At 45.6% G+C, this 18,864-nt stretch overlaps 1 protein-coding gene across 3 annotated transcripts in view; it reads left to right on the top strand.

The window, feature by feature from the left end:
* The window catches only part of MTMR2 (myotubularin related protein 2), a 63,145-nt gene extending 45,041 nt beyond the window's left edge, over window positions 1-18,104 (top strand). For 2 of the 3 annotated variants that reach the window (XM_039563615.1, XM_019286442.3), the window contains 8 exons: window positions 5,797-5,946; window positions 6,746-6,934; window positions 9,156-9,341; window positions 10,204-10,410; window positions 11,980-12,072; window positions 13,437-13,550; window positions 14,959-15,135; window positions 16,106-18,104. In XM_039563615.1, the coding sequence (XP_039419549.1) occupies window positions 5,797-5,946; window positions 6,746-6,934; window positions 9,156-9,341; window positions 10,204-10,410; window positions 11,980-12,072; window positions 13,437-13,550; window positions 14,959-15,135; window positions 16,106-16,267 (1,278 nt within the window). In that variant the 3' untranslated portion in view covers window positions 16,268-18,104. Of the gene's footprint in view, window positions 1-5,796; window positions 5,947-6,745; window positions 6,935-9,155; window positions 9,342-10,203; window positions 10,411-11,979; window positions 12,073-13,436; window positions 13,551-14,958; window positions 15,136-16,105 lie in introns of those variants that run through there. The other variant, XM_039563629.1, reaches the window with a different exon arrangement.
* The last annotated feature ends 760 nt before the right edge of the window (window positions 18,105-18,864 follow it).

Genomic DNA, 18,864 nt, shown 5'->3' with positions numbered 1-18,864 from the left:
GCTGCCTTCTAGGCTGCTAATGGGAAGTGAGATGTATCTTACTGTATCTTACTGTATGCTGCCTTCATTGCAAAAAGGTGTATTTTTTGCAATGAGATGCCACAATCTAAAATCCTGGTCAAGACAAGCTCCACAATAGTTTGTGATCCCTTTCTGTCTAAGGTCAACTTGACTATAAGGCCAGATAATGCAGCAGTTATTGCTTTGTTTAGAATTTACCTCTTTCCTGGTAGTTGTTTTATGGGAAGATCTGCTGGTAGAGAAGGATTTGCAGCCCAAGCTATTTGAGCAAGGTGCTTCTTTATAGGGCCGAGAACTTTGGAGTAACGACTAAAGAATACCTGTGCTATCAAAATAATCTCCGCTGGAAAGCGCAGCATTCGCTCAGCCAAGCATCAGTTAAAACAGGTGAAGTACAAAAGACATTTTTACAACACTTGGAAAGAGGAAAGGATGACTTTAGATAATTTCAATGTAGATTATTCCACTTTCTTAATCCTGGCATGTCAGTTTTTATGACAGAAGCTTTTCTGTCCTTATTAGTTTTAATACTGTGATTTGGTGCACCTTAAATTTGTTGGGAATTTGGTTACATGGTGAAAGGATACACGTATTTGCATACATGTGATTTGCAGCTCTTCATGGCCTTTCTGTAAAGAAAATGAGTGTAAAACATGACCCAGCTGAGGCATTGCTGCAGTGTGTCCTTGTGCTGTGGCCTGCTTTTGTGTTGTTTGCGAGTGGGAAGGACAAACTTTGCCTGGCTGCTTCTGTGTCAAGAAACCAAACTAACATCCACATGCCAAAGCCCTCAGTCATTTCCTTACATTGGTAACTGCAAAAGTGAATCCAAACCAGGATTTTTTGCAGCCACAGCCTGAGTTTTACCCATGATGGGCCACAGTCACTACTATTCCAGATCACACAATCCATCTGTTCCAGTTCCTTATCTCCAAAAGTGACCAACACCAGCTGCTGAAGAAGAGGCAAACCATACTGCAGTAGATGTTTATGTTGTGATCTGGCCAGGAGGAGAATTTCATCCCTTTTGTTAGATTGATTTAGGCCCTGCAACATGATGCTTTATGTCCCCTCCAAAACTTTTAGGTATTTCAGTCTGTTTATTTAATTCCAGCAGTTGTAACTATGGATGTTCAATTTATCTGTGTGAATGTCGTAGCCTTTTTTCTTAATCCAAGCAGGTTCTGCTAAAGCAATAACAAGTACTACAGTAAATCAGGATTATGTCTTGAAATGGCAGCGGGGATTCGTTAACAGTGAAACAAAACTGGCATCATCAAATCAGATAATGGGATTACCTGTCTCTGACTGTATGAATTGTGATCAGAAACAGAAAAGCAGGACATATGCACTGTCAGCAGGACCTCCTGGAATTGGTTTAAAACCTGTTAGAGAAGAGCTGGCCTAGGGCATCAGCAGCCCAGCAGTATGGCCAGGCAAAAACTTGCTATATCTTAGGCCAGGTCTTTTCCCTGTGGGAGCAGGGACACACAGAGAGGGGAGTGGAGCAAAAGTAAACTCCAGCTACCAGGTATCCAGAAAAGACTTTTAGACCAGGATCCATGGTAAGATCTATGTTCACACTGGTAGACATGGCAAGTTTGAGTGTGGTATGATTTGTAGCAATTAGGAAGGCTATTCGGTAAACCCCTGACTTTCCTGTTAGCATTCTTGGGAAAGATGGAAATATGTAACTTATTAAGAATCTGTGATTGTGTAAAACTGTGGGGAGTAATAAACAACCTGTAGAGAACAAAAGGAACTCAGAGACGTTTGAGATTTAGTTGGTAAATGGAATCACATGTGGCAAATGAAATTTAAAACTGAAATTGCTCCCTGATTTTTATTACACACGGGCTGGCAGAATATAAAACAGAATTGCAAAGTGAATAAGACTCACTTGAAACCAAAAGTCCTTAAGATGCCTTTGGAGTAACTTAAAGCTTTATTTTCCTTATTAAGGTGGGAAGCATTTGGAAAATATTACAAGAGGTTGTGAAGTTGTGTGATGGTTCCCTACAAGAGTCAATCTTGTCTAATATCCTGTGCTCTGGTCATATCTACCGGGGAGCCACAGTGGAGGGCTGTGGTTTCTGCTTTCAGAGAAAACATGGAGAGACTAATAACTCAGAAGAACTGCCCTGTTTTGAGGATAAAAGAAGTGCCCAGCATTAGTATACAAGTGGAATAGGAAAGGTAGAGCATGATAACATCAACCTACAGAGGACTGCTGGGTGTCACTTAGGGGAGTAGAGCGAGGATTGAACTGTTAAATGTCCCATGGTTTAACTGAGGTCCTGCTTATGCTGGGTGTGTCTCTACTGCAGAACAGATCACAGCTCTCTGGTGCTGGGTGGACACAGCCTGGGCTCAGTAAATGGCAGAGGGACCAGCTTGGCTCTGCAGCTGTGTGCTGTGTTGGTGTAGGGCTGTGCCTTAGCCAGTGTGCTCAGCCTCTTGGTATCTTGTGGCTCAAACCAAGTTTGAGAGGGGCACTGCTGGTGTAACACAGGACCCTCCCTGCCTTGCCTGCTGCAGATCAAGGTGCACTTACATATCTAAGCTCAGAGTGGATCTGCTCAATCCTATAGAGAGATCTGACTGTGTGTAACTAAAGCAAAGGAATTATTTTTTTCCTGTCAGTGAAGGATCCTCATGTGCTTAACCTTAACCATGTGCTTTGCAAGGTGGTGGTGTCAGTGCTGTGCTGGTGTGGCTTCAACAGTTTTTCCCTGCAAATAAAGAAACTCCATCTTCTACATCATCAAGTGTAAATCAAGTGATAACCAAACCCAAGTCATTAAAGTAAGGCATGAATGACTATCTAGAGGGAAAACAAGTCTAGTTTGTATGTGGAGAGGACACAAAGGCTGTGTCTCTATGGTTAGATGATACAGTTGTGAGGAGCGTTCCCAAGCACAGGGGCAAGTTTCAGGCATAGCTACAGACCAGGCTGTTACCATCCCTCTTTTGAGTGAACATGATTGAGCATCTTTAGCCATGCACAAAGATACTGTGATGCAAGTCAAGGATCACCAGCAGGCAGTTTGGAGAAACTGTCCTGTCTGGAGGATAAGTGAGTTTAATAGTATGGATGTGAGGTGCATTGGTTCAGCTGGGCTCAGTGAGAACGGTCATGGGTACATTTAATTTATCACTATAGAGGTGGCTTTGCTGCCTTCCTCAGTTTGCCCTCTGGCAGCCACCAGAGATATGAATTCCCCTAGAACCAGGAGCTGCTAGCAGCATTAATTTACCTGAAGAAGACAGACCTGTGCAGAAGTCTCTGGTCACTAATGTGGACATGCCACGTGCCCTGGCAGCTTCAGGATGATCACAGCCTGCTGTTAGCAAGGCATGCCTGAGTTCCTCCTGCAGGTGCACAGGCAGGCAGCTCCCAGAGCGACTCCTTAGCCTGCAGAGGCTTATTGAGTTACATCTGTAACAGTTTGGTTTGATAGTAGGCTTTTGGGTGCTTACAACTTACCGGGAAGCAGTGAAATGCATCTTAGATGAGGAAATACCAGTGTGCTTTATATCACGTTTGGCTTTTTCTATTGATTCCAGCTGGAGAAGGGCAAATCTGAAGGAGCACGAATAAATGCAGAAGCTACAGTGCATGATGGCAAACTTCCAGGGAAGATGCAAATTTAGCTTCTCTTCTAGCCCGCTTGGCTTACTTCTGTTTGCTTCCAGTCCTTAGAGAAAGTCACGATCTGAATCCAAAGCGTTCTGGGTGGTGCTGTGATTCAAAGCTCCTGGGCCAGGGGAAAGCAAACATTCCCCAAGAGTCAAAGGAAATTTGAATGCTGATGCACAGCATCTTTTCTTTCTTTGGGGGCTTGTCATGGATTTTTCTGGTCTGGGCTATAGCAGAGGAAAGATTTCCTTCAAATTTGTGTGTGGCAGCTGAAAGACTCAGAGTTTTGGAGAGCTTCAGAGCTCAGTTCTGGCCCAAGTAGTGTGTGCTGAAGCCACGCTGTCCAGCACTGTGAAGAGGGTGCTTTCCAGTGCCCACTCCTTGGTCTTCTCCATGAGCATTGGTAGAGTAGTTGGATAAAATGAAAAGGGGACTTTCTTCCATGTAGTTGCTTGTTAGCTCCAATTTTTCTTGCCAAGACTGTGCTGACTGAGTAGTTTTCATTCAGATTTAGGGGAGGTGGAATTTTCAGGAATTGTTTATGGATCCATTGCACGTACTTACTAGGACAGGACTGAGAACTAATTTGCCATTAGTCCACTTCTAGGTAGTAAACAGCTTGGTCACTGGCAAGAGGTCTTGCTATTCCCTGGCTGGCAGCAAAGCTGGTGGACCCAGCAGATTCCATCCTTGCTGGGTGCAGCAGGTAGACCTCTGAGCATGTTTTACCCATCAGTAAGCTTGAACTGTGTATACCCACTGTTTCTGCCAATTCTTCAGCTTCAGACAGTGCCAAAAATAGCTTTCCTTCAGGCTTTTGGGGTACTTGTGATCCCTGTAGTAACACTGCCTTCCCAGGGAGGGCCAAAGGACAGGGGTGGTTCATAAGCAGGGTGTGTGACTGATATTAGACAGAAGGTCTGGCCTCCCCTCAGATTTCTAACCACGACCTCTTTTGACAGCGTGACTCACCACTGGGATGGGGAGCCGGCTGCAGTCTGTGTGGGTCAGCCGTAATTATCACAGCTCGTCTGACTTGTGTTAGATTTGTCATTTATTTCCTGTGGGAGCCATGACAGTGGTAATCAGTGTGCCACCACTCTCCCTTAAAATGAAGTAGTGTTTATTAGAACAGAAGTGTGTATTGTGTTAAGAGTTGATGTTGCCCTCAAACACACTCTGTGCTTCACAGCCTGGCCATGTTTGCTGCAGCAGATGTGTCTTCCCCACAGAGATGCTTTGTGTCAGAGCTCAACCCTGCTGCCACAGGGGTCTGTTTAAATCTCTCCTTGCAGGCAGCTGCACCAGCCACTCCCTGTTGGTCTGTTCTCTCCTAGCATCAGCCAAACCACGTCTGCAGGTTGTCAGGGTTGTCCCCATTGTGCTTCAGGTGTTACTTGGAGATTGTTCTCTGGGAAGCTCTTGAGTGGCTTCCCCATCGCAGCACGCTGAGCTCTATGATGTGTGTGTGGAGATTCACTGCTCTCCCAGCCCAAGTCCTTAGTACAGCCAGAGAGCTTAGTGTGACAGAAACATGGGAGTTGCACATCACATACAGTCACACAACCAGAGACATACAGTTGTTAAGTTTTTGGTGTTTTTAGAGGTTTGCACAGTTGTGCCACAAACACTGAACAAAGCCCAGATCAGGATGATTTTTGGAGGTGTTTTACTTCCTGTTCTCCCTTCTTCCCCTTCCCCCATCCTGTCTGGGAACTCTGCTTTGTATGCCTAGTTTCCAACCACCACATTTGAACTAAGTGTCATGAGAGGACTCAGTTGGTCAGCCATTCTGTCCTGCTCCTGGCTCTCCTGTAAGCCCGTGATGAGACCAGGAGGTATTGTAAAGATGGGCTCAGGGGGACCACCTGTGTTGCTACATCTGTAGCCTCCACAGTTCCTTTGCCATGGATAGCCCTGCCTGAAGCCCAGTTTCCCTGCTCTTCAGTGACTTGAGCAAAACATCCACCTCTCTGGGGAGAGACATGAAATGCAAGTTACCAAGATAATGCATTCCCAAGTACCAGCTCTAAATGTCCGTCCTTAACAAATGTTGCCTTGAATTTCAGGTCTGGGGATTTGTCTGTGCTGAGGTCTCAGAGCAACTCATTGCTAACCTGCAGTTTCCTCTTTAGGGAATTCCCAATGAAAGCTGGAGGCTGACCAAGATTAATGAGCGCTACGAGCTGTGTGACACATACCCTGCCATTCTAGCTGTGCCTGTAAACATTCCCGATGAGGAATTAAAGAGAGTGGCATCCTTCAGATCAAGAGGACGAATACCAGTGAGTGGGACAGAGGAAGCCACTTTGATGTGGTTTTGTTTCACATACCTTTCGGCAATAAGTACTACCAAGATCAGGCTGAGTGGATTCCAGGGAGCAAATAAATGGTCAGTGGATAATAAAAGTGACAACAACATGTTTGAGGACATAGAAAACAACAGCATCTACTGAAACTACTGTTGTGAAAGAGATGTAGACTAAACCAAAACTAGAAGATAAGATAATTTAGCACAACTCAAACCAAATCTCAGTTCAGTTCCTGGGAAACACAAAGCAGCTCTGTTTGGCTGTTTACAAGAGTCTGGCCTACTCTGACTTTCAGGATAGAGGAAGACGCAGTGATACTCTTGATGAGAGTGCTTATTAAATGAAATAAGATAAAACACATTGTTATGATGATTATTTCAGAGGTAACTGAAAAGGTACTGGTTTACTTCTCAAGTCTATAGAAAATTCAGTCTGTTCCTAAAGTGCTTAACTTTTACATTGTGTAACATAAAGTAAGATACAGCCCACATACTGACTCACACAACAGCCAGGAAAACAGTCTCCATCGTATTTAAAAGTCAGACTTAAACAATTTGATCACCTTTGGTTTGTTCAAACTTTGGGAATGCTACCAGAATGAGTAAGGACAGAGGAGTTCTTTCATTCAGTTGTGATTTAGTAGAATCCTTCAGTCCATTTAGCCTTCTGGAAGCAGCTAACAGGATCCTAGAGCAAACCATTACAGGTAAATCATTTCCCTGGTTTAACAAATCCCATTTTTCCTTAATTTAATTCCCATTTGTTTCCAAAGGTCTTGTCATGGATTCACCCAGAAAGTCAAGCAACGATCACTCGCTGTAGCCAGCCCATGGTGGGAGTGAGTGGCAAGCGGAGCAAGGAGGATGAAAAGTACCTTCAAGCCATCATGGATTCGAATGCCCAGTCCCATAAAATCTTCATATTTGATGCAAGGCCTAGTGTGAATGCTGTAGCCAATAAGGTCAGGTACTTTTTCCTCTGACTAAAACTGGGAATGTAATAATTTAGAGCACATTTCCCACCACCATTTCATATTATTCTTAAGGATCACAAAAGGGTTTTCCACTGCAAAGGAAATCTGCATGCAATGATCCAGTTCTCTAGACAGACTTTTGTACCTACACTGGTATCTGTAAGATGTCAGTGTGACTACTAATGATCCATTCTATTAATTTACAATGGGAAATGAGATTGGAAGGGGAAAAAAAATGAAGTAGTACTAAGATCAGACTCTAGCACTTTGGGCCTTGTGTATCACCATTTTTCAATTCACATGGGTGAAATATTGCTTCCTCTAACAGCACCAGAACTTTGTCCCTGTTAACTGTGATGGGAGCAGGAGATACTCAGCACTTCTGAAAATCAGGCATCGAGATTTTTAATTCCAAAATATAACTGGGGATTGCTAATGTCAAGGAATATTGCTGTGTTCTTTCTGCTGTTATAGAATCACAGGATGGTTTGGGTTGGAAAGGACCTTTAAAGGTCATCTAGTCCAACCCTCCTCTGCCATGAGCAGGGACATCTTCTGCTAGATCAGGTTGCTTGGAACCCATCCAACCTGACCTTGAATGTTTCCAAGAATGAGGCATCTACCACTGTTCTGGAAAACCTGTTCTAGTGTTTTACCACCCTTAGTGTGAAAAATTTCTTCTTTATATTTAGTCTGAATCTACTCTCTATTACTTTCAAACCATTACCCCTTGTCGTGTCACAACAGGGCCTACTAAAACATTTGTCCCCATCTTTCTTATAGGCCTCCTTTAAGTACTGGAAGGCTGCTATAAGGTCTCTCCAGGGCCTTCCCTTCTCAGCCTTTCTTCACGGGAGAAATGCTCCAGACCTCTGATCATCTTTGTGGATTTGATCCAACAGTACCATGTCTTTCCTCTGCTGAGGTCCCCAGAGTTGGACACAGCACTGCAGTGGGGTCTCACCAGAGCAGAGCAGAGGGGCAGAATCCCCTCCCTCACTCTGCTGCCCACGCTGCTTTGGATGCAGCCCAGGACACGTTTGGCTCTCTGGGCTGTGAGTGCCCATGGCTGGGTCATGTCCAGCCTCTCATCCACCAACACCCCCAAGTCCTTCAGGGCAGGGCTGCTCTGATCTGTTCATCCCCAGCCTGTGTTGATACCAGGAGTGTCCTGACCCAGTTGCAGCACCTGGCACCTGGTCTCGTTAAACCTCATGAGGTTCCCGTGGGTCCACTTCCCAAGCTTGTCCAAGCCCCTGTGGATGGCATTTGATCCTTCTGTTTGTGTCACTGATGAAGATATTAAATAGCCCTAGTCCCCATATGGATTCCTCAGGGACACCGCTTGCCACTGGCTGGACATTGAGCTATTGGCCACTACCCTCTGGCTGTGACTATCCAACTTCTCATCCATCAAACTGTCTGCCCATCATCTCCAGTCTAGAGAGAAGGATGTTGTGGGGGACTGTGTCAAAGGTTTTACTCAAGTACAGGTAGATCACACCCATAGCCCTTCCCCTGTCCGCTGCTGTAGTCACTCCATCATAGAAGGCCACGGGGCTGGTCAGGCAGGACTTGCCCTTGGTGAAGCCATGCTGGATTTCCTGAATCACCTCCCTGTCCTCCATGTGCCCTGGCACATCTTCTCAAAGGATCTGTTCCATGATCCTCCCAGGCACAGAGGTGAGGCTGACAGGTCAGTAGTTCCCAGGGTCCATCATTCTATCCTTCTAAAAATTGTGTTTCATGCCATCACTTTAAGCTTTGTTTTAATGGTGGAGCTGCTTTGTTGCACTAAAGATCTTTTTTTTTTTTAAAATCTGCCTTTCCCACCACTTAGGAAAGACAATTAGTGTGTGGGTTATCCTCCTCTGTAATAGTATGGTAAATTTTTAAATGATAGATTAGCGAATGTAATGAGTTAACAGCTTGAATGGGGATAAATGATAATTACAGAGGAAAAGAAGGCTTGTAATGTGATACTCTTTAGTAAAAATTGTAGGATTCATTAGCTATTGCAGAATAGAGACACAAAGTGTGTGCCTGTACATGTTTGCTCCCAACTGTAAGATAAAGCCAATGTTTTTTGCCTGCTTTAGATAGCCCAGTCACTGTCATTGTCAGCTGCTGTTTGCTCAGGACAAAGGACTGGGGTAAAGTACAAAATATGTTTTTGCTTAATGATCTGTGTGTGGATTTTGTTCTTCAGGCTAAAGGAGGGGGCTATGAAAGCGAGGATGCCTATCAGAATGCAGAATTAGTGTTCCTGGACATTCACAATATTCATGTTATGAGAGAGTCGCTGAGAAAACTGAAAGAAATTGTGTATCCCAATATCGAGGAGACTCACTGGCTGTCTAATTTAGAGTCAACTCACTGGCTAGAGCATATCAAGGTATGCATGTTTGCATCCCCTGCATGTGGCTGGGCAACCACAAGTCCTTACCAGTCTGCTCACTGGGAAAGATATCCAGAGCTAATGCCAGGATTTTAAATTCCTTGTAAATTTAAAGATTTACAATTTGTTTTCCATTTATAAGCAACTAAAACCATAGTTTCTTGGAGTGAGGAATCTTAAGGAGATGAGAAGAGGGACAAGAGAAGGGGCTAAAATACTGAAAGATGGTGCTTTGAAAGTGAAGGATGTTCCTGGGTGATGTGTAACTGTGAAAGCTCTGCTTAGAGCTCAGGAGTCACAGAGTTTCCAAGCTCTTGACTCAGCTCCTTGACATCCTGGCATTATTGACTGGTCCAGACAAGGAAATGCTGGGAGTTTGTGCCCTGTCAGCCTTTCAGGAATCCGAGCAGAGTCAGAATAAGGAGGCAAAATGTTTTGGCTTCTCCAGATGTTGGTTTTCAAATTAGCTTCTTCTGCTCTAGAAATGTCCAGCTTACATTGTTGCTCTGCTGGTGCAGACGGGCAGATCTGCTCCTGGGGCAGCTGCAAGGTGATGCCCATTCCTATCAGACACAAAATGCTCCTTCATTTAAATCCTGACTTGTCCAAGGACTGAGCTTTATGCAAGGGCTCTTCTAGAGTTGTGCCTACACTACAGTTTAGATGTATCGTCATCTTGCTGGAACAGAAAATGTGTTCACCAGTTTGCTGTCCTAGTTATAAAGTAGTTGGAACTGATTTACCATTCTCCTTGAGGCAAACAGAGCCCTTGGTCTGTCCTGTGCTGTCACTAGCCATTTTTCATTTATAGTTTCTGTTCCAAAGAGATTTTGTAATTTGTTTTTTTTCCTTGCCCTAGCTCATTCTTGCTGGAGCCCTTCGGATTGCTGACAAAGTGGAATCAGGGAAGACATCTGTGGTTGTGCACTGCAGTGATGGCTGGGACCGCACAGCCCAGCTCACCTCGCTCTCCCTGCTCATGTTGGATGGCTACTACCGAACTATCAGGGGCTTTGAGGTGCTAGTGGAGAAGGAGTGGCTGAGCTTCGGCCACAGGTTTCAGCTGGTGAGTCACTAGCCCGTGGAAGGCACTGAACACAAAGTTATTGTCCCTCCTGAAGGATTTCAGGGGAGTTTAGCCTTTCCTGTGAGAAGTTTCCTGGCTGAACTCGCAGAAGAGAGGTGAATGCTGATGTTATTGTTTTCTACCTATAATTCCATTTATCTCTTAACCTCCTTGGGACTGTATTGGTTAGATACCAGGAACAGCTGGTATTAAGTCTCTCAGGTGTCTGACTGATAATGTCACGTTCCCATGCTTAGGCTTAAACTAGCAGTGTGCTTTGGGTTCAGTGCTGGCATTTCTGCTGGGAGTTGGCAGAGACCACTGGGACATTTTTTGTCTTCATTTGCAGTTCAGTCCATTTTCTCAGACTGCTTGGGCACCATCATCTAAGAAATGTTTTGGTATTGAAGAGGTTGGGGAATTTGTTTATAGCCTTGAGCTCACATTTTTTTCAGGCACAGTTCATTTTTGGAGAGGCTTCTAATTATATAGGTGAAAGAGCAGCAGTTTGAGCCTGGATCAAGAGTAGCTTGTGGTTGTGTCCTTGCAGCTGGCAGAGAGGCAGCTTTGTGGGCTTGTGACACAGCAGTTTGTTATAGTTTGCACTGATGGGAATTGAGAGGGCTTTTCAGTAGAATCCTTTCAGTCTTTGTTCCTTCTGTGTTTTGCTTGTAGCTGTCCTCTCATGGTTGTTTCATTCTGCAAGGGCTAGAACAAGGTCTGTGTACAGCACCTGCAGCAATGGGTTGCACTGTCAAATGCTCTGAGGAAGGTGGGGAAACTGAGGCACTGAAACAACTGAGGTTGTGCTGCAGCAAAACTTGTTATCTGGTATTTGAACAACGAGTGTTTTAGCTTCTTCACTGTCTAGACAAGGAAAATAAGTGACAGTGATGGTGAAGGGAGAACTGTATTGGGGATCTCTGTTACTTACACATTCTTGTTCTGTCTTTGTACCGTGCTTGGGGCTCCCGGGTAATACATAACCATTAATGCACTCTGCTAGTTCTGAGGAGTCGTGCCTCACGTGTTGGCCACACAGCACAGTCAGGGTTGGAGGCCTGCTTCAGGGAGTAGTGTCATTAGTGCCTCTCTGGAGGTGGCAGGCGATGGGCTGGGCTGGTGTTTGTACAGCTCTTGGAAGCAGCGAGGTGTTGCGTGACGGTTATCGCCGCATGCCGTGCCTGTAGGTAGTGCTTGTGTCTAGCACGCTCTACTACTGAAGTAGCCAGGACAACAGCTGCAACTGAATCAAAAAGCATTCTCTTTTTTTTCCCTTCTAAACTTTAGCTATTAACTGAAATCAGTGCCAGCATAGCATCTGGAGCCTCTACTCAAACAACTCTTGTTTTAACTTAGCATGAAAATATCCCCATAAAGAATTTTCACTTCAAACACAAAGAGAGTAGCTGTCCTTTACTCCTTTACCCACTGATATGGACAAAGCAGTATCAAGACTCATTAGAAGCTTTTGAAGCTGTTGGTAAAGGTTTAGGTGACAGAGAGCAGACCCCAGCAGTTTCCCCATGAAGCCCTGGGTGACTCGTGTTCTGTGTGCTGCTGTTTCAGAGGGTTGGCCACGGGGACAAGAATCACGCGGATGCCGATCGCTCCCCCGTCTTCCTGCAGTTCATCGACTGTGTCTGGCAAATGACAAGACAGGTAAACTGCTGGGTGGCACCCGTGTCCACAGAGCCAGGGCACTGAGACATGGCACAGTGTCTGGACACAGGAATGATTTCCAAGCTGACCTGTGCAGGATCTCCTTCCTGGGCTTGTACTCTGGCTTTGATTCTGGCAGCAGGCTTTTTGGGAGCCTGTTAAGTAAAGAGCCTGAAGGCACTTGCTAATGTCAGTCCCTACCACGGGTGGGTACGACAGATCCCTGTTGCCTCTGCTCAAGCTGATGCTGTAACCTGATCCAAACTGCAGCAAGACAGGCTCCATTTTAACTTCTTCTGAAGGCCGATGTACTGCTCCCAGTTCATAATGTGATGTACAGAGCTGAGTGCCTCACTTCAGACCAGGCATGGCAGAGGTGCAGTCCAGGAGAGATCCCCTGTGTCTGGGAGGTTTTTCTCCAGGCATGTGGAACCTGGAAGGTTTTTGGTATCTTCTGTGACACAAAAGTCAGCTATGGTCAGGCAGTTCACTGGAAAAAAAGCTAGGCTCATCATGGATTAGACCAGGAGAAATGGAAGAGAAGGATGGCACTACATATGAAGCTGTACTACATCCATGCAGAGAGAAGAGGAGGCTTTACTGTCATCAGAAGTCACTTTCATTTTGGTCTCCTTGGATTGCTCCTATAGCTGGGCATCCTGACCTGCAGCTGGTGAGGTCAAGATGTCACAACTGGGGCAGCCTGGGAAGAGAAGGGTGGTTGTGAGGGAGGAGGGCCTCCTGCTCTCCTCTCCATCGCCCCTGCATATCTTTGCAGTTCACTGCATGTATTCTTACTGACCTTTTGTGGAGCTTCAGTTGTCCTTGTCTCAGATTGTTTCTGCACAGAACTCAGCAACAAACATGGCCTATGCCCATACACCTTTTCCTCCTGCTGGCCTCTGTCACAAGGTGCCTCCCTGCTGTTCCCTCTGGGCAGTGCTGTGTTAGGCACCCAGGTTATTTCCATTTGGCCCTGGGAAATCTCCACTTTTTGAACGTATTTATTTCTTGTGAGCCTTTTATTCACAGTCCAGCTGCATGGCTTGTCATGAGGAGCAGGCATAGCAGAGCGAGCTTCAATTTGAAGCAGCACTGAGTGTATATAAACACAGTGCTGTAACCCTGCTGACCTCTGGCTTTTGCTCAGAATTCCTCTCTGCACATGCAAAGTAGCTTTCCAAGAGGGAAACTCTTGCTCCTGGAAGGAACAAATATGACCCTGAGTGTCCAGCCAGGCAGGGAACAGGGACAGATCCTGTTCTAGAAATCAAGAGGCCAACTCCTTACCAAGACCACAGTGTGGGAGAAAGTTTATTTTCCTGTTTCAAAATCCCAGCCTAATTTTCTGTTTCTGCCTAAAGTTTCCTACAGCATTTGAGTTCAATGAGTACTTCCTGATCACCATCCTGGATCACCTGTACAGCTGTTTGTTTGGGACCTTCCTCTGCAGCAGTGAGCAGCAAAGAGTGAAGGAGGTAAGACAGCTTCTCTCCAAGGTAAACCCTGTTCCTGAGTGCTTTAGCTGGCCAGATATTGCTACAGAAGCTGGTTCCTCACTCAAAGGTAGATGTAGATGTGGGCCTGGGAAATGCCAAGCCCACCTTCTCAACAGCTGGGACTTGGGGGATTTTCCTCTTTGCACAAACTGCTATCTGTTGTAGACTTCATGTTTCAGAGCAACACTATCTCCCTTCTGGACACTCTGTCTACTTTCAGTTAGTCACTAGTGGTTGAATAGCTCTTGGTGTCTCCCAGGCAGTGGAAGCACAGTTGTGCTTTGAACTTACAGTTTACTGTAACCTTCTCCGTGGGAACTGGTGCTCTTTTGTTGTCCCTTTTCTTTGAAGTGGTCCCTTTAGGGTACTTTGAACTATCTAGTGCGTGCTGTCATTCTGCACACACAGGTTACAGCAAGTAACTGGTCTTAATGTGTGTTCTTGCTGTGCTTGCATCTTCCCGGGAGAGGACAACTCTCCTACTCTCAGTGAGGACGCGCCTCTCTGTCCTGCCACAAGCCAGCTCTGCCCTGCAGTCTGGCCGAGGTTTGTTTGCCCAGGGAGGAGCGTAGAGATGTGTACACTCAGACCCAGTGTGGAATTAGAAGGAAAACAGTGGCACTCATTCTGTCTCAGCTAGCTGAAGATGAAGCATTCTGTCACCAAAGGCTGCAGCCGAACAGCACAGAGGTACACGAGGGCAGTGCTGTGCAGACCTGATGTGATTACATTTGATAGAACATCAGTTAAAAATAATCATAAAAGCTAGCTGTAAAATAAAAGTGATAGCATTTTACTATAGTGAAATCAGTGTCCCTGTTTCTCTGGGGTCCACAATGATTGAATAATTGTCATTTCCAGGGAAGAAAATCTGCATGCTGTTTGGACGTGGGTTTGGGGATTTTTTTAAAAGGCCGCAGCTTAGTGAAGTACTTAATCTAGAAAGTACTTCAGCACTGGTTTCAGTGGGAGTATTCACAGGCCTAATTATTCCACTAGATCAGGGCCTAAGTCAAATGTTTTCTCTTCTTCCTTTGCAATTAAATCCAGCAAGTCCTCCAGGAGCACTTTAGAGAAGTGAAGTTTAACTAAAGCACTCAGAGTTCACATGCCAGTCCCCCCTCTCTGTACCAGTGGTGATGCCTGGTCTGTGCTGGCAGCTGGGTGGGTCAGAGGGGTTGTTCTGTACCAGGGTGCGTGTGCCTGCCTGCATTCATGTGCTTTGAGTACAAGAACCACATCAAAAGAACAGTTTTGGGGTTTTTTTAAGCTACAAAAAAGCAACCAGTTCCATATTAATGACAGGCATATGTCTGTGCTGCTGTAGTTTGTAGATAGCTGGGATTCGTATGGCAAATAAAGCCTCCTCCACCCCCTTCCCTTACAGAGCCTTCCAAAAAAGACTGTATCACTTTGGTCTTACATCAACAGCCAACTGGAAGACTTCACTAACCCTTTGTACGTGAGCTACTCCAACCACGTCCTGTATCCCGTGGCCAGCATGCGCCACCTCGAGCTGTGGGTCGGTTACTACATCCGCTGGAACCCCAGGATGAAGCCTCAGGTACGCCTCTTCCTACTCCTGCTTCCCTCTCTGCTGCTACCAATACTCTTATTTGGAGATCAAGACCTTTAGGTAGTCTACAAACTTATGCTGCCACTGCTTAAATCTGAAAACAAACACCTAAATTCAAATGCCAGCAAGAGCAAGCGCCACCTAGAGCTGCCTGGTGCACGTGCCCAGCTGGACATCACCACCTTGTGAAATCTGCAGGAACTGAGGATTCTCAGCAGTTTGGGAAATTCCTCACTTAGAATGTCGGAAAAATTATTTGAATTCTCTTTACAAAAGAGCTTAAACCCCTAAGACTTCTCTGGATATGGGGCTCTAGATAGGAATTTTGGGGCTGTATTTAAATTACTGATGACAGAAACCTGCTGCTTGCTTTGGCTGCCTGAGGTGCAAGGGTCTGACCTCAGCCAGCAGGGAAGCTGGCAGGGAAGTCTGAGCATGACCCTGAATGCTGGCATCACTTTTTAATAGGAAGGGACAAAAATTCCCGATTGCCTCACTGCCCATCTGCAGGTAACAGCTCTGCAAATCTGCAGCCTTAGACACAGGAACCCAGCAAACACTTTGCAGTACTGGCTACTAAACAGTCAGAACTATGTGAAAATATTTAGAAGAATCTGGCTGGTTTTCCACCCTCCCCAAGCCCCTGAAATTATGTCCAGGCTGAGATGCCATGGCCAGTGTCCCCCAGAAAGGTCAGAGATTAGAGTTTGGCAACAGTCATCTTTCAAAATGCGTACAGACTGTTTTGTTTAGCCACCCCTGCAATGTGCATGTTGGATCCAAACGAGCAGCCCAAAGCCAGAGCAAGCACTCAGGTACCTGTGGGCTGGAGACTGATGACTCTCAAGTACCTCCCCTCCTTCCCTCACAGCTGTGTGTAAGGTCAGCAGTAGTTTTGTGTTTCAGGCTCCCACTTCCACGCTCATCTCCCAGTGCTCAGCTACACATTCCCTTGCAGGAACCTGTCCATAATCGCTACAAGGAGCTTCTGGCCAAGCGGGCTGAGCTGCAGAAGAAAGTGGAGGAGCTGCAGAGGGAGATCACCAACCGTTCCACCTCATCCTCGGAGCGAGCCGGCTCTCCCGCGCAGTGCGTCGCTCCCGTACAGACAGTTGTATAATATGGACTTCTTTTTGCTGAGTAACTTCCCAGGACCATGGGGGGCAGCTTTTCAGAAACCCCCTGGATTTCCAGCATGGTGCTTGGGAGATGCCAACCTATTTATTTATTTCTCTCCAGGGTAACTTATTAGTACTGTAGCACTAGAGAAAGCTTAAAGCAAAAACCAACACAGACAAGGCCCCCTATGCAATTAACCTTCTCAGTGGCTAGCTTTTAATACAAGCCAATTGCACCTGCCACTTGTAAGAAGCCTGGAGCTTGCTCTTTGTTCACTGATGTGCTGGAAATCACTTGGCTTGGAAGAGTCTGCGCACGAGCATGAAGTACTGTGGAGGAAAAATGTCTGCTCAGAAGTTTGAAAGGCCAAACCTGCCTTTCTGTTGGAGCCTCAGATGCAGCTGTGACATCACACACCCTCCTGCACAGCAGAGTGAACAGGGGCATTTGCCAGCACAGCTGGAAACAAGCAACAGTAACGTCTGCAACGTGTCACTCCCTTCACCTCAACCTAGACCATAGGAAGCCATGTAAATGATGCCTTATTTAAAGAACAGGCAGCTTCTCCCCAGTAAAACACAGCAGTAGAGGAGCAACATACAGGCCTTGATTTTGTAGGACAACGTTTACTTCCATCTCTGCAACTTTGGAATCTTGCTTATGGTTTACAGTGGGTGTGCCAGGATGCAACTTAAGCACCTTTATTTCTGAGGGGGGGAGCAGAGTGTGGCTCCCCTGGGCTTTCCACAGCTCCTCTGGCCTCCAGTGCCTCATAGTCATCAGGGGAAAGGTAGTGGAATACCAAGGGGCACGTGTGAACTGCTGGGAGCAGCCATTACGTTTTGCTTGGGCAAGCATAATTAGCAATTTTAATGCTTCTGTGCAGGGTTATAGTGGTGTACTTAGGGTATTTCAGTTTTCTGCTAACTAATGGAAGCAACTGTGCATCAACCAAAGACGCCTTTCTGCCTGCATTGCAACTGCTGCTTTAGGTTTTTCTGGCAGACTGAACAGCTTAGCCATTTTCTAAACCCTACCTTTTTCCTCATAGTCTGCTTCAAGAACTGCTGTCACTCAACTAAACTCAAGTTGAAATTCAATTTTAATACAAAAATTTACTGTAGGAGATAAACCAGACACTTGGTCAAACCATGACTGCCCCCTTGCTCTTCCAAACAGGTAAGCACAGGGTTGCAGAAGCGGGGGCTTTCAGAAAGGCAGTGAAGTATGTGCAAGGTCTTCAGGCTGCTTCTCCACCTGTCTGCTAAGGAGAAGGGGCACTGCCTGGTGTGGGTTCCTGTCTTGCTCTTTTATGACAGGATCCCAGACTGTAGTCACCTGTTTAATATGCCTGTCAGCTGCTTCACTCAGCTGCTATTCCCCTTGAGAAGGATTTTTGGAGAGAGCATAAAAGCAGACCCATTTCCACCTAAGAAACTGCCTTTCAAAAGCTAAATTCGTGCCAAGGCAGTTAACAGTCTTTCCTCCTGCAGTCTCCACTTCTGTCTGCTCTACTGCTGCAATCACCACACCGTGCTTACAGAGAAATCCACAGCCACCTCCTGACAGGATAAGTAAGAGGCTGCACAGCATCACCACGTTTGTTACAGGGTGGCCTGACGCATTATGGTTCAATAGTGCAAAGAATCCATACAAAATACTTTCTAATGACTTGGATTTGCTTTGAGGTTAAAGGGCAGGTCTGCTCTTATGTACAATCACTATGTAAGATGGTTTAAAGCATTATTCTGTATTAGCAAGTTGACTGTGTGTGTATATTTTGTTTCTTGATGAAGGCTGTTTGGTTTCCTTAACACTAATAAAAACAGATAAATGGATAAAGTTCCTGTGCTCTTATTTGCAACTGTGTGGTTTTCCAAAGGACTTGCAGGACATGCAAACATTAAATAAATAGCAGTGCAAGGTCAGTGTGTGAAATCCAAATCTCTCTCCTTCAGTAAAGGGTCTTGCAAGATGCTAATGTTGGAACTCTGAAGTCTAGAATGACAGAAAACCAAGATTCATCTTTGGACAAGTTTCATTTATCCCATACAGACCAGTATTAATATAGATACAGTGCTTAGCTGCTCAGTAATATAAAAACAGAATCACAGAATGGTTTAAGTTGGAAGGGACCTTTAAAGATCATCCAGTTCCAACCCCCCCGATGGGCAAAGACACCTTCCACTAGACCAGGATGCCCCATGCAACCTGGCCTTGAACACTTCCAGGGATGGGGCATCCATCATTTTCTCTGGGCAGCCTGTGCCAGTGCCTCACTGCCCTCATGGTAAAGAGTTTCTTCCTGATATCTAATCTAGACCTGCTCTCTTTTAGTTTAAAGCCATTCCTCCTTGTCCTATCACTACATGCCCTCTCCAGCTCTCTTATAACCCTTTCACGTGCCAGAAGGTCTCTGCAGAGCCTCCTCCTCTCCAGGCTAAACAACCCCAACTCTCACAGAAGCTACTGTCTAATGCACTGTGAAGTGCAGAATTATTTTTTTCTAATTGTAAAAGTATTTTCACTCAAAGTATTCTGAAATACTTTCACAACTGAAAAAAACCTCCACAATTTCTGCACCTTACAGTGCATTGG

Source organism: Corvus cornix, chromosome 1 (assembly GCF_000738735.6).
Source record: "Corvus cornix cornix isolate S_Up_H32 chromosome 1, ASM73873v5, whole genome shotgun sequence".
Classification (NCBI taxonomy): Eukaryota; Metazoa; Chordata; class Aves; order Passeriformes; family Corvidae; genus Corvus; species Corvus cornix.
This window is presented reverse-complemented; position numbering and strand designations above follow the sequence as displayed.